Here is a 15,830-nt window from a genome sequence, read left to right as displayed (position 1 = left end):
CAATAAGAACATATATAGATACAAATAAATATAGATCAATGGAACAGGATAGAAAGTCCAGAAGTAAACCCACACACCTATGGTCAACTAATCTACAACAATGGAGACAAAAATATACAATGGAGAAGAGGCAGTCTCTTCAGTGAGTAATGCTGGGAAAACTGGATAGATATATGCAAAAGAGTGAAATCAAAATACTATACACAAAAATAAACTCAAAATGGATTAAAGACCTAAATATAAGACTGGATACTCTGTAACATAAACTGCAGCAGTATTTCTCAGATCCACCTCCTAGAGTAAAAACAAAAGATTAAAACCAAAAATAAACAAATGAGACCTAATTAAACTGAAAAGTTTTTGCAAAACAAAGGAAACCATAAGCAAAACAAAAAGATAACTCACAGAATGGGAGAAAATATTTGCAAATGAAGTGACTGACAAGGGATTAATCTCCAAAATATACAAACACCTCCAGCAGCTAAATATCAAAAAAACCACTCAATTGGAAAAATGGGCAAAAGACCTAAATAGACATTTCTCCAAAGACAACATACTGATGGCCAAAAAACACATGAAAAGATGCTGACATTGTTAATTATTACAGAAATACAAATCAAAACTACTATGAGGTACCCTCTTACACCTTTGGCCATCATCAAAAAGTCTACAAACAATAAATGCTGGAGAAGGTGTGGAGAAAAGGGAACCCTCTTACACTGTTGGTGGGAATATAAATTGGCACAACCACTATGGAAAACAGTATGGAGATTGCTCAAAAAACTAAAAATAGATGCAGGTTTGATCCCTGGCCTTGCTTATTGAGTTAAGGACCTAGCATTGCCATGAGCTGTGGTGTAGGTTACAGATGTTGCTCGGATCCAGCGTTGCTGTGGCTGTGGTGGTATAGGCTGGTAGCTGCAGCTCCAGTTCAACCCCAAGCCTGGGAACTTCCATATGTTGTGGGTGCAGCAAAAGACAAAAATAAATAAATAAAATACAATGGGCAAAGATTCCTCCAAAGAAGATAATACAAATGGCCAGTAAGCACATGAAAAGATGCTCAGCAACATTATTCATCAAGTAAATGCAATTCATAACTACAATGAAATACCACTTCACACACACTATGAAGAGCAAGATCAGAAAAGAGGGACAGGAGTTCCCGTTGTGGCTCAGTGGTTAATGAATCCGACTAGGAACCATGAGGTTGCAGGTTTGATCCCTGGCCTTGCTCAGTGGGTTAAGGATCTGGCGTTGCCATGAGCTATGGTGTAGGTCGTAGACGTGGCTTGGATCCCACGTTGCTGTGGCTGTGGTGTAGGCCAGCAGCTACAGCTCCGATTAGACCCCTAAACTGGGAACCTCCATATGCAGCTGGTGCAGCCCTAGAAAAGACTAATAAATAAATAAATAAAAATTTAAAAAAAGAGGGACAATGGAAGGTGGTAGTGAGGACGTGGAGAAATTAGGACCCTCATACACTGTCAGTGAGAAATGTTAAAATGGCATAGCCACTTTGGAAAACAATTTGGTTAATTCCTCAAAAATTTAAACAAAGAATTGCCACATAACCCAGTCATTTCATTTCTAGGTATATGCCTGAGAATTAAAACCATGTCTATACATAATCTTGTATGTGACTATTACAGCAGCACTCACAATAGTCAAAAAAAGTCTAAACAACTTAAATGCCCACCGCTTGAAGAACCTATAAATAAAATGTAGTTTACCCATACAGTGATATATTATTGGCAATAGAAGAAATGAAGTACTGAGACATACCACGCCATGTATAAACCTTGAAAATAATATGCTAAGTGAAAGAAAATAGTTACGAAGCCCTTATAAAATGATTCTGCTTATAAGAAATATATGTGGAGTTCCCGTCGTGGTGCAGTGGTTAATGAATCCGACTAGGAACCATGAAGTTGCGGGTTCGGTCCCTGCCCTTGCTCAGTGGGTTAACGATCCAGCGTTGCCGTGAGCTGTGGTGTAGGTTGCAGATGTGGCTTGGATCCCGTGTTGTTGTAGCTGTGGCGTAGGCCAGCAGCTACAGCTCTGATTCGACCCCTAGCCTGGGAACCTCCATATGCCGCGGGAGCAGCCCAAGAAATAGCAAAAAGACAAAAAAAAAAAAAAAAAAAAGACAAAAAAGGAATATATGTAATAGGCAAGCCTATACAAACAAAGTCCTGGTGGTTGCCTACAGCTGGGAGGACTGGGAGAAATGGAGTGACTAGTAACAGGTGTGGAGCTTCTTTCTGGAGCGATGAAAGTGTTCTGGAATGAAGGCTGCACAACTCTGCAACTATAATGAAGACCAGTAAAAGAGCTGATTTTATGATACTTGAATAAAAAAGAACAAAGCAAAAACACAAAACAACCAACCAAAAGACTAAAAACAACTAGTCACTATCCTTCATTTCTGTTGAACTGGTTTTATAAAACAGATGTTTGTCTGTAAGGATAATTTGGAAGGGAGGACTGAAAATGACCAGAATTAATTCTTCATCCAAGTGGAGAGGAAAATAAATGAGGATTAACGAGCTTCTGCACCAGAGTCGGAGATTTTGGGGGGGTTTACGAACCCTCTTCTCGTAGTTACCCTAAAATGCTGTACCTTTAGTCCTTTTGAAGTTGTCAAGATCTTCCACAGCTGACACAGAATGGCTTCTAGGCAACCCCCGCTTTACGGATCTCTTTGAAGGAGAAATCATTTCCTGGTTGAAGAGATTTCTTCGAACTTTGGTCACTTCTTAAAGCATTAAAAAAAAAAAAAAAAGTCAAATGTCGTTAAGAAATGCCATATATGGGAAAAGAAAGATATCCAAAACAGCATATGTTTGGGGAAACTATGCTATAGACTGTTAATATTCACATTTACCAATGGGATTTCCTTAAATAGTACACTCACATGGTTTATCAAAACTATTTACTCTTACAAATTTAAGCCCAAACTTTCAGTAACACAAGGGGTTGTGTTAAATTAGATTTATTCATTGTAAAATGGACCTAATCCTTAAAAAGGTTGACTAATGTGAGTCATGGTCAGTTTATTTTATTTTTTTTAGGGCCGCACCCGTAGCACATGGAGGTTCCCAGGCTAGGGGTCAAATCAGAGCTGTAGCCATTGGCCTACGCCACAACTACAATAACATGGGATCCAAGCCACGTCTGCAACCTACACCACAGCTCGAGGCAACACCAGATCCTTAACCCACTGAGCAAGGCCAGGGATTGAACCTGCATCTTCATGGATCCTAGTCAGATTCATTTCCCTTGTGCCACAACAGGAACTCCCAATGGTCATTTTAACATATCCCAGTGTTAGGATGATTTTTCTCACATTGGGCCTTTTTGCTTCTTTGTATTTAGCCTCAAGTAGAGAAACTGCTTTTCAATTCCAGAAATTTCACTTTTCTTTTTTTATTTTACTAATTTGCTGAGTTATAGTAGTCTCCCCCATCTGTGGTTTTACTTTTCACAGTTTTAGTTACCCGTAGTCAACCATGGTCTGAAAACATTAAATGAAAAGTCCCAGAAATAAACCCTTCATAGTTTCAAATGTGTGCCTTTCTGAGTAGTGTGATGAAATCTCACACCATGCTGCTCAGTCCCATCAGAAACACGAACCATTCCCTTATCCAGCCTATCCTGCCCATTGGTCAATAAGTAACCATCTGTGTTATCAGATGGCCTGTCACAGTACAGCAGTACTGTGCTTAGTATTTACTTAAATACCTCTTAGGCCCCAAAGCCCAAAAAAGAGTGATGCTGACAACTTGGATATGCTGAAGAATCTTAAAGTGCTTTCTTTAAATGAAAGGTTTTGCAACTTATGCAAAAACAAAAACAAAAAAATGAGTGCTGGGGTTGCTAAGATTTGTGGTAAGAACAAACCTATCTATGAAATAGTGAAAAAGGAAAACTTGGAGGTTCTCTTGTGACAGTGAATTAAGAACCCGGCATCATGGCAGAAGCTTGGGTTGCTATTGTGGCATGGGTTCAACCCCTTGCCTAGTACTTCCATGTGCTGCAGACATGACTGAAAAAATAAAACACATTAAAAAACAAAACAAAACCCAGACCATGAAAGAATACCATGAACAATTATATGCCAACAAATTTGACGACCTAGAAGAAATGGACAGCTTTCTAGAAACATACAGCCCACCAAAACTGAATCAAGAAGAAACAGATAATTTGAATAGAGAGACTAGAAATGAAATTGAATATGTAATTAAAAACACTGCCTACAAACATAAGTACAGGACCAGATGGCTTCACAGGAAAATTCTACCAAAAACACAAACATACCCATTCTTCTTAAACTTTTCCAAAGACATTCTATGAAGCTGCCATCACCCTAAAACCAAAACTAAAGATAGTACCAAAAAGAAAATTACAGGCCATTACCTTTGATGGATATAGATGCAAAAATTCTAAACAAAATTTAAGCCAACTGAATCAAACAACACATTAAAAAAAAAAAAAAAAAAGGTAATACATCATGACAAAGTGGGATTCATTCCAAGTTCACAAGGATGGTTCAACATGCGCAAATCAATCAATGTAATACACCACGCTAATAAAAGTCTAAAACCACGTAATCATCTCAATAGATGCAGAAAAAGCATGTGACAAAATCTAACATCCATTCATGATAAAAACGCTTAGCCAAAGTGGGGAGAGAGGAAACATAGCTCAACACAATAAAAGCCATTTACAGCCAATACTCAACGGAGAAAAGCTGAAAGCCTTCCTGCTAAAATCTGGAACAAGACAAGGATGCCTACTCTCGCCACTTTTTGTTTTCTTTGTCTTTTTTTTTTTTTTTTTTAGGGCCGCACCCGTGGCATATGGAGGTTCCCACACTAGGGGTCTAATCAGAACTGTAGCTGCCAGTCTATGCCATAGCCACGCCAGATCTGAGCTGCTTCTGCAACCTACACCACAGCTCATGGCAATGTTAGATCCTTAACCCACTAAGTGAGGCCAGGGATCGAACCTGCAACTTCATGGTTCCTTGTCAGATTTGTTTCCACTGCACCACGATGGGAACTCCTACTCTCACCACTTTTATTTGAAGTCCTAGCCACAACAATCAGAAAATAAATAAGCACATAAATACATGGTATCCAAATTGGAAGAGAGAGGCAAAATTGTCACTTCATGCAGATGACGTGATACTATATATAGAAAACCCTAAAGACTCCGCACAAAAACTACTTGATCTGGTCAACGAATTCAGCAAAGTAGTAGGATACAAGATTAACATTCAGAAATCGGTTTCACTCCTGTATACTAGCAATAAAATATTAGAAAAAGAATATTAAAAAGTACCTTTTAAAATCACACCCCCAAAAATAAAATACTTAGGAATAAACCTGACCGAGGAGTGAAAGACTTACACACTGAGAACTATAAAACATTAATCAAGGAAATTAAAGAGGATTCAAAGAAATGGAAAGATATCCCATGTTCCTGGATTGGAAGAATTAATATTGTTAAAATGGTCATACTACCCCAAGCAATGTGCAGATTTAAAGTGATCCCTATCAAATTACCCATGACATTCTTCACAGAACTAGAACGAATAATCCAAAAATTTGTATGGAACCATAAAAGACCCAGAATTGCCAAAGTAATCCTGAGGGAAAAAACCAAGGAGGAGGCATAACTCTCCCGGACAATATTACAAAGCTACATTAATCAAGACAGTTTGGTTACTGGTACAAAAACAGACATGCAGATAAATGGAACCAAAAAGAGAGCCCAGAAATAAACCCAGACACCTACAGTCAATTGATGTTCAACAAGAGGCAAGAATATAAAATGGGAAAAAGACAGTCTCTTTACCAAGTGGTGCTCGGAAAACCTGGACAGCTACATGAAAATCAATGAAACTGGAACACACCCTCACACCATGCACCAAAAAAACAAAAAAACAAAAAAACCAACAACTCAAAATGGCTTAAAGACTTAAACATAAGACATGACACCATAAAACTAGAAGAGAACTTAGGCAAAGCATTCTCTGACATAAACCATACAAATGTTTTCTTAGGTTAGTCTCCTAAGACAAAGGAACCAAACCAAAAATAAACCAAAGGGATCTAACCAAACTTACAAGCTTTTGCACAGCAAAGGAAACCATTAAAAAAGTGAAAAGACAACCTACAGAATGGGAGAAAACAGTTGCAAACAATCCAACTGATGAAGGCTTAATCTCCAAAACATACTAACAACTCATAACTCAAAGCAAACAAACAACCCAACTGAAAAATGGGAAGACCAAAATAGACATTTCTCCAAAGAAGATATACAGATGGCCAACAGGCACATGAAAAAATGCTCAACATCACTAATTATTAGAGAAAAGCAAATCGAAACTACAATGAGGTACCACCTCACACCAGTCAGAATAGCCGTAATTAAAAGTCTGCAAATAACAAATGCTGGAGAGTGTGGAGAAAAGGAAACCCTGCCCTACACTTTTTTTTTTTTCTTTTTAGAGCTGAACCCACAGCATATGGAAGTTCCCAGGCTAGGGGTCGACTCGGACCTACAGCTGCTGGCCTACCCCCACAACCACAGCCATGCAGGATCTGAGCTGTATCTGCGACCTACACCACAGCTCATGCCAACACTGAATCCTTACCCCACTGAGTGAGGCCAGGGATTAAACCCATATCCTCATGGATACTAGTCAGGTTGGTTACCACTGAGCCACGATGGGAACTCCCCTCCTACACTATTGGTGGGAATGTAAATCGATGCAATAACTATGGAGAATGGTATGGAGGTTCCTCAGAAAACAGAATATAGAACCACCGTACGATCCACCAATCCCACTCCTGAGCATATATCCAGACAAAACTATAATTCAAAGAAAATACATGCACCCCTATGTTCACTGCAGCACTATTCACAATAGCCAAGACATGGAAACAAGCTAAATGTCCATCAACAGATGACTGGATTAGGAATATGTGGTATATATACACAATGGAATACTACTCAGCCATAAAAAACGAAAATGATGCCATTTGCAGCAACATGGGAGGACTTAGAGCTTATCATACTAAGTGAAGTAAGTCAGAAAGAGAAAGACAGGAGTTCCCGTCGTGGCGCAGTGGTTAACGAATCCGACTAGGAACCATGAGGTTGCCGGTTCGGTCCCTGCCCTTGCTCAGTGGGTTAACGATCCGGCGTTGCCTTGAGCTGTGGTGTAGGTTGCAGACGCGGCTCGGATCCCGCGTTGCTGTGGCTCTGGCGTAGGCCGGTGGCTACAGCTCCGATTCAACCCCTAGCCTGGGAACCTCCATATGCCGAAGGAGCGGCCCAAGAAATAGCAACAACAACAACAGCAACAACAAAAAAGACAAAAGACAAAAAAAAAAAAAAAAAAAAGAAAGAGAAAGACAAACACCATATGATATCACTTATATGTTTGGAATCTAAAATATAGCACAAATGAACCTATCTACACAACAGAAACAGACTCACAGACAGAGAACAAACATGTGGTTGCCAAGGGAAGTGGGGAAGGATGGACAGGGAGCTCGGGGTTAGTAGATGCAAACTATTACCCTTAGAATGGATATTGGGATAGAACAAGATGGAAGATAATATAAGGAAGGGAAAGTATACATATGTATGACTGGGTCACTTTGTTACATAGCAGAAATTGGCACAACATTGTAAATCAACTATAATTTTTTAAAAAATTTTTTTAAAAAAGGAAAGATTCATGCTAGTTTTTGTCTCACCTCAAACTGAAAAAATTATGGCCATGGTGCATGAGAAGTGCTTATTTAAGATGGAAAAGGAGTTCCTGACGTGGCTCAGCAAAAATGAATCTGACTAGTAATCATGAGGGTGCAGGTTCCATCCCTGGCCTTGCTCAGTGGATTAAGGATCCTGTGTTGCCATGAGCTGTGGTGTAGGTTGCAGATGCGGCTAAGATCTGGTGTTGCTGTGGCTGTGGTGTAGGCTGGCAGCTGCAGCTCTGATTCAACCCATAGCCTGGAAACTTCCATATGCCATGGGTGCAGACCTAAAAGGACAGGGGAAAAAAAAAATGATGGAAAAGGCATTAAATTTGTACAAGATATTTTGAGAGAGAGAAAGAGAGAGAGATCACATTCACATAACTTTTATTATATCGATATAATTTTTCTATTTTATTATTAAGTATTGATAATTCTTACTGTGCCTAATTTATAAATTAAACTTTATCACAGATATGTATGTATAGAAAAAAAAAAAAACAGTATATATAGGGTTCAGTACTATCTGCAGTTTTTAGGCATCCACTGGGGGTACTGGAACATACCACACCCCTCTCCATGGATAAGGGGCAACTACTGTATTTTAAATCCTCTTCCTAACTCCAGAGCATGAGAGTTGCAGCCATCTAGACTCAAAGTAATAGCTGAAGAGTCAAGAAATACTCGGCAATCTAGCAGGATGGTTGAGTGGAGGATATTCAAAAATTTAGCAAGGGTAAAAAAATTCTTTAAAGAGCAAGTCACTTAGGTAAAAATCAAATATACTGATACCAAAACTAGACAAAGACACCACTAAAAAGCAATAAAATCTGAATTAAACACATACACAGAAAAATATGACACAAATGTATCTGCATCTACAAAACGGAAACGGACAAAGAGAACAGATTTGTGGTTGCCAGCGGGGAGGAGGTTGTGGGAGAGGTGGGGTAGGAGGTTGGGGTTAGCAAATGTAGAATGGATAAACAATGAGGTCCTACTGCACGGCACAGGGAACTATATTCAATATCCTATGATAAACTATAATGGAAAAACATATTTTAAAAAAGAATATATATATGTGTGTGTGTGTGTGTGTGTGTGTGTGTGTGTGTGTGTGTGTGTGTGTGTATAACTGGATCACTTTGCTGTGTGGCCGTAATTTACATAACATTGTAAATCACACACCTCGATTAACACACACACACACACACACAAATAAACCAGGATCCACAAAATGGAAGAAGCCCTTTACCCATCAATGACATAAACATTAAGGACACCAATAATGCACACCAAAGTTTCAAAAAATGTTTTTCTAGCTCCATTGGAAAAGCCTGTTACCTGCCTTGGGCATTGTATGAAACATGACCTGACAGCCAAATTTGAAATTTATTACTTTTTGTTTTTCCCAAGTTTTGGAAAAGGTTTAATATCTATAGAAAATTTCAAAGGACAATAAAGAGTCGCCACTAAACTTTACCAACTGTCACATCTGTTTTCTTCCCCTCCTCCTCTCTCTTCATTTACATAACTGCTTACCCTGGATGCCAGAGGTAAGGTGCAGACATCACAACTTTTCAGGTTCCTGTATTTCAGTTTGAATCTTCAAAGAACAAGGGCATATTATCTAATACGCCTCTGAATTTCTCTTATCTCAATAACATTTTTTATAGCTTTTCTTCCTCTAAATTTAAGATCCGAGCAGGGATCATGTAGTGTATTTATGTCACACTTAAACCCTTTTCATCTAAACCAGTTCTGCTGCCTATTTTCTTTTTTGGCTTTCATGTTAATGAATTTAAAAAACATATTTCAGGCCAGTTATTTTGCAAAATGCAGTATTTTGAGACCATGTGAACATCTCAATCCCTTAGCACATGGCATTTGAACATATTTCATTAACCATCAATTATATAAAACTAGTTTCTAACTATATGCAACTGCTTAAACAAATGCAATAAAAATACATGTGTCATGGCTCAGCAGTACTAGTCATGGAAACTGACTACTATCCATGAGGATGTGGGTTCGATCCCTGGCCTCGTTCAGTGGGTTAAGGGTCCTGCGTTGCCGTGAGCTGTGGTGTATGTTGCAGACATGGTTCAGATCTAGGGTTGCTGTGGCTGTGGTGAAGGCCGGCAGCTGCAGCTCCGATTCGACCCTGAGAGCCTGAGAACTTCCATGTGCTACACATGAGGCCCTAAAAAGTAAAAAATAAATAAAATTGTCATTGTGTACAACGAGGAAACAAAGAATACCTTGTACAGTTTCTTTCACTGGGAGTGGAGGCTGCTGAAGACTAGGCTGAGAATTCTCCTAAAAGATGAGAAAATCCAGTCAGAAAATTTAAATAGGAATTCATTTAAAATATAAGAATAAAGTGTTCTCATTGTGGCTCAGCATGTTAAGAACCTGTCTAGTATCCATGAGGATTTGGGCTTGATCCCTGGCCATGCTTAATAGGTTAAGGATCTGGCATTGCTGCGAGCTATGGTGCAGGACAGATATAGCTTGGATCCCACATTGCTGTGGTTGTGGCCTAGGCCAGCAGCTGCAGCTCTGATTTAACCCTAGCCCAGGAACTTCCATAGAGAAAAAAATAAATAAAAATTCCACATGAAACCCTTTGACCCTTGCAATTCCACCTGTAAGACTACATAACAGAAATAGCTATAAAATGCACAAAAATAGGGCCTGGGAATATCATAACAAACTGTTGTCAGTGATTACTTCTGAAGAATGGATGGTGAAGAAGCACTAACATTTGACTTTATATAATTTCAATTTTAATTTTTAAAGCCACAGGTACAGCAATATAAAAGTTCCCAGGCTAGTGGTTGAATCAGAGCTGTAGCTACCCTACACCACAGCCATAGCAACATCAAATCTGAGCCTTGTTTGTGACCTAGACCACAGCTCATAGCAACACGGACCCTTAACCCACTGAGCAAGGCCAGGGATTGAACGTGCATCCTCATGGATACTAGTGTTCATTTCCATTAAGCCACAATGGGAACTCCAATTTCAATACTCTTTTTTTTTTTTTGGCCTTTGTCTTTTTAGGGCCACACCCACAGCAAATGGAGGTTCCCAGGCTAGGGGTCAAATTGGAGCTGCAGCTGCCAGCCTATGCCACAGCCACAGCAACGCCAGACCTGAGCTGTGCCTGCGACCTACACCACAACTCACGGCAACGCCAGATCCTTAACCCACTGAGTGAGGTCAGGGATCGAACCTGCAACCTCATGGTTCCTAGTCAAATTCGTTTCTGTTGCGCCACAATTAGGAACTCCCATGCCACTCTTTAAAAGATATCCCACCTCCAATTCTCAAAGACAGCTTTAAATCTCTGGAAACAGAGAAAAGCACTTCTATAACGAGTAATGCTTCTAAAGCTAGTTCTCAGAGAATTTTAACTCTTCTCATAATTCATGCAGTTCAAAAGTTATTGAAACGTTTGCATTGAGCATTCTTTGTGTCTCTTCTTCCCTTAGTAAAACATTGATTATACTTAGTAAACAGACTCCAGCTGGCTTTTTTTTTTTTTTGCAATCCAGTCCTAACATCTACTGCCACAGAAAAATAATTACCACCTGGCTGGCTTCATGAGAGGATTTGTGTTTTGTTTTTTTTTTTTTTAAACTTGTTACTGAAGTAAAATATGTACTGAAAAGTGCTTTCTGGTACATAAAGTCCTGTTATGATTGTATGTTATTTCTCAGTGGCCTCTTATGTTATTATTTCATGAGTTTCTCAAAAACATTAACGATTTTGAATTAACTTATTCTTCTTTCCTAACTTTTACTAATTTTATTGTTTTAATTTTTTTATTACTCAATGAATTTATTAATTTATGGTTGTACAATGATCATTTTATTTTAAAATATTACCTCTGTCACACTTTGGTCACACTTTGGGTTAAATGATTATTCTTTAACAAATTTATGTTTCTTTACTTCTTAGATTATACTTGTAGACACCTTCATAAAAATATTTAATTTCTGGGATTTCCCATTGTGGCACAGTGGAAACTAATCTGACTAGTATCCATGATGATTTGGGTTCAATCCCTGGCCTTGACCAGTGGGTCAGGGATTCAGTGATACCGTGTACTGTGGAATAGGTCGCAGACGTGGCTCAGATCTGATGGTGTTGTGCCTGTGGCGTAGGCCAGCAGCTAGAGCTCCAACTAGATCCCTAGCCTGGGAACTTTCACACACCTTGGGTGCAGCCCTAAATAAAAACAACACAATTTCTGTATGCTTCAACATTCATTTCTTAAACGTGAAGACGCTTTCTTCTATTATTTATTATATCAACTCATGCCTGAAGAACTCCAGTGGTACCATTTCTTACCTCCTGGAAATGACTTACGTTTTTTGTAGCTCTCTTGGACACTTTGGGAATTTCAATTTGTCGAAGATTTTGTGAAACTTCTGCAATGCTTTTATGTCTTATTGCATTTTTCCTTTCAAAACCAGAAAAGAAATAGTTGATATATACTTAATAGAGGTTATAACTAGTCAGATTAGAATGGAACTAGGAGCTCCTGTTGTGGCTCAGTGGTAATGAACCCAACTGGTATCCCTGAGGATGCCGGTTCAGATCTCTTGCCCCACTCGGTGGGTTAAGGATCCGGCATTACCATGAGCTGCAGTGTAGGTCACAGATGCAGCTCAGACCTGGTATTGTTGTGGCAGGGGTGCAGGCTGGGAGTGCAGCTCTTGATTTGACCCCTGGCCTGGGAACCTCCACATGCTGCAGGTGCAACCCTAAAAAGCAAAAAGCAAAAAAAAGGAATCGGAGTTTAAAAGAAACACTTAAAATAAAAGTTATGTTGAGGTTAGCCTGAACTTACAACAAAACAAGTCAACCCCAGAATCTCTAAAAGTAACTACTATTAATTTAACGAGTTCTGGACAATGAAAAGCATCATGGAAAATATAAAAAAATCAGGAGTTCCTCCCATTGGCATAGTGGGTTAAGAATCTGAGTACAGCACCTTGGGTGGCTGCAGAGGCATGGGTTTGATCCCTGACCCAGTGCAGTGGGTTAACAGGATCCAGTATTGCCACAGCTGCAGTAGGTTGCAGCTGGGACTCAATAAATTCCTGGCTTGGGAACTTCCATGTTATTGGTGTGACTATAAGAATAAAAAAAAAAAAAGAAAAGAAAAGAAACTTAAAAAAACCCTTCAGCCTATCTCATGGAAAGCTCCTAGTTCTGGAGACCCCACGTGGGCAATTAAGGGGGCTTCGGACTACATAATACATACTATATGTTCCCCGGATAATATAGAGGGTATCAGGTGATCCTTGTAAGGGACTCCAATAATTGGGTTCTGTGATTCAGACATAAGGGCAACTATTCATTCAATAAATTACAAAGACAACCAACAACTGAATTAAAGCTTAAATGTGCCCTACCCCAGAACCATAACAATGCAAGTAATTCCTTTACTTCTTTGAGAGCCTACCTTCTCTTCTTAGCTGACCTGGTACGAAGCTCTTCCAGTTGGTCTGATTCAGTGCCACCTGACACTGATCTATGAGCACTTGACATAAGAGGCACAGAAAGGGGTGATTTGCTCTCCTGAGTCATGGAGTCATCACTGAAAAAATCTGTAGGAAGGACACCAGCCAGCTTCTGAGGAATCACAAATCCCAGGCTGTTGTAAAGCTTTCCAAGTGTCTCTGGGATTGAGTCACTATACCTGTGGAAGAGACTGGTCAAGTGTGGAAGAGACTCACCTTTCCACTCTCTCCACACCTCCCTCCCTCAGCGGGAAAAACAGTCTTCACAATTCTAATACCCCACAGAGTTCTTGGTAAATACAATTTTAAATTTAAATTAGTAGTCATCAAACTTACAATCCCAAAATTTCTTCCAAAAACTTTGCTAGGTATGCCGAATCTTCAGTTAAATACATCATGCGCAGCAAATCTGTCATCTGAAGGAGATTGTAGAAAATTACCACATGGCCTCTGCAGGGAAGCTGAAAGCATCTATAGCAAATCCCCAGTGGCGCTAAGCAGCATACTTGCCTCCTCCACTACCTGCTCCATGTCATCTATACTTTCATGTATTGAAGGGCACTGCAGACACAGCTCCAAACGAAGAAATACCTGAAGCTGGCATCTTGAGAGAAAAAAATACCTGGTGAAGTTACTTTGAGTGTCACTTAACTAAAATCAAAGTTCCTTCCTCATCTGTAGATCAGTTTATATAAGAAACAACAACTGGGAGTTCCCATTGTGACTCAGTGGGTTACAAACCTGACTAGTATCCCCAAGGATGTGGGTTCGATCCCTGGCCTTGCTCAGTGGGTTAAGGATCTGGTGTTGCTATGAGCTGTGGTGTAGTTCTCCGATGTGGCTCAGATTCCACATTGCTGTGGCTGTGGTGAAGGCCAGCAGCTGCAGCTCTAATTTAATCCCCTAGCCTGGGAACTTCCATATGCTGTGGGTGCGACCCTTAAAAAAAAGAAAGAAAAAGAACAACCAAAAAGAAGAGTCATTGCTTTATAAATAATGATATGGTTATTAGGTAAATTCATGCTAGAGCACCATAAAGAATCGGCTATGAAAGCTTCTCTGAGTAACTGGCAATAAACTTAAACTAATACATCATAACCTGCCACAAAAAAGGATGAAATAATGCCATTTGCAGCAACATGGATGGACCTGGAGATTACCATACTAAGTGAAGAAAGTTAGAAAGAAAAAGATGAATGTCACATCACTTGTATGTGGAATTTAAAATATGATACAAATGAACTACTTAACAAAACAGAAACAGACTCACAGACATTAAAAAGACAAACAGACAAAAAAACAAACTTAGGGTTACCAAAGGAAAGGGAGCGAGGGAGGGATAAATTACCAGTTTGGGATTAGCAGATACAAACTACCATATATAAAATAAACAACAAGGTCCTGCTGCACAGCACAGGGAACTATATTCAATGTCCTGTAAAAAACCATGATGAAAAAGAATTAAAAAAAAATTTTTTTTTTTTTTTTTTTTGGCTTTTTGTTGTTATTGTTGCTATTTCTTGGGCCGCTCCCGCGGCATATGGAGGCTCCCAGGCTAGGGGTCTAATCGGAGCCGCAGCCACTAGCCTACGCCAGAGCCACAGCAACTCGGGATCCGAGCCGAGTCTGCAACCTACACCACAGTTCACGGCAACGCCGGATCGTTAGCCCACTGAGCAAGGGCAGGGACCGAACCCGCAACCTCACGGTTCCTAGTCGGATTCGTTAACCACTGCGCCACGACGGGAACTCCCTAAAAATTTTTTAAAAAATTAAAGTGATGTGAGCAAATCTTGGGAGCTTTGTTTTAAAGTTCTTTTTTTAAAATAAAAGATAAGTACTTACTCTCTGACTTTGTCCTCTTTATCCAGTTTTCCTACATTCTGTCGAAGACTTTTGCTAGTTTTTAAGAGGTTGTTTCTAACTTGATGTAGGCAATTCATCTGAAAATACAAAATTATCACATAGGAGAATATTAATACTTATTATTTCCTTTCTTTCTTTTTTTTCTTTTAAGGGCCACACCTATGGCATATGGAAGTGTCTGGGCTAGGGGGTCAAATCGAAGCTGCAGCTGCAGGCCTTTGCCAAAGCTACAGCAATGCCAGATCCAACCCCACATCCTCATGGATACTAGTTGGATCCTTAACCCACTAAGCCACAACCAGAGCTCCCTAATTATCATTATTTCTCATTTCTTTACAGCTGACTAATCCCCTAAGAAAGAAAGTATATGGGGAGTTCCTGTCTTGGCTCAGTGGTTAACAAATCTGACTAGGAACCATGAGGTTGTGGGTTCGATCCCTGACCTCGCTCAGTGGGTTAAGGATCTGGTGTTGCTGTGGCTCTGGCGTAGGCTGGTGGCTACATCTCTGATTAGACCCCTAGCCTGGGAACGTCCATATGACTCGGAGCTGCCCTAGAAAAGGCAGAAAGACCAAAAAAAAAAAAAAAAGAAAGAAAGAAAAAGAAAGGAAGTATATCTCCTTTCTTTCATTTGGCTGAAAATTTGTGAAAT

At 39.6% G+C, this 15,830-nt stretch overlaps 1 protein-coding gene across 1 annotated transcript in view; it reads right to left on the bottom strand.

Annotated features, from left to right (window-relative positions):
• Nucleotides 1-15,830, bottom strand: part of TICRR (TOPBP1 interacting checkpoint and replication regulator) — a 57,139-nt gene that overhangs the window by 19,109 nt on the left and 22,200 nt on the right. The window contains exons 9-15 of the mRNA XM_021098959.2: nt 15,158-15,255; nt 13,823-13,916; nt 13,649-13,728; nt 13,255-13,491; nt 12,153-12,246; nt 10,037-10,094; nt 2,624-2,758 (exon numbers count right to left, since the gene is read on the bottom strand). Coding sequence (XP_020954618.2) covers nt 2,624-2,758; nt 10,037-10,094; nt 12,153-12,246; nt 13,255-13,491; nt 13,649-13,728; nt 13,823-13,916; nt 15,158-15,255 — 796 coding nt within the window. The remainder of the gene's footprint in view (nt 1-2,623; nt 2,759-10,036; nt 10,095-12,152; nt 12,247-13,254; nt 13,492-13,648; nt 13,729-13,822; nt 13,917-15,157; nt 15,256-15,830) is intronic.

The sequence above is a fragment of the Sus scrofa genome, chromosome 7 (genome assembly GCF_054392235.1).
Source record: "Sus scrofa isolate SSC_HxYL_T2T_F1_AM1 chromosome 7, Sscrofa_HxYL_maternal_Yorkshire_Landrace_v2.0, whole genome shotgun sequence".
NCBI classification, from domain to species: domain Eukaryota; kingdom Metazoa; phylum Chordata; class Mammalia; order Artiodactyla; family Suidae; genus Sus; species Sus scrofa.
This window is presented reverse-complemented; position numbering and strand designations above follow the sequence as displayed.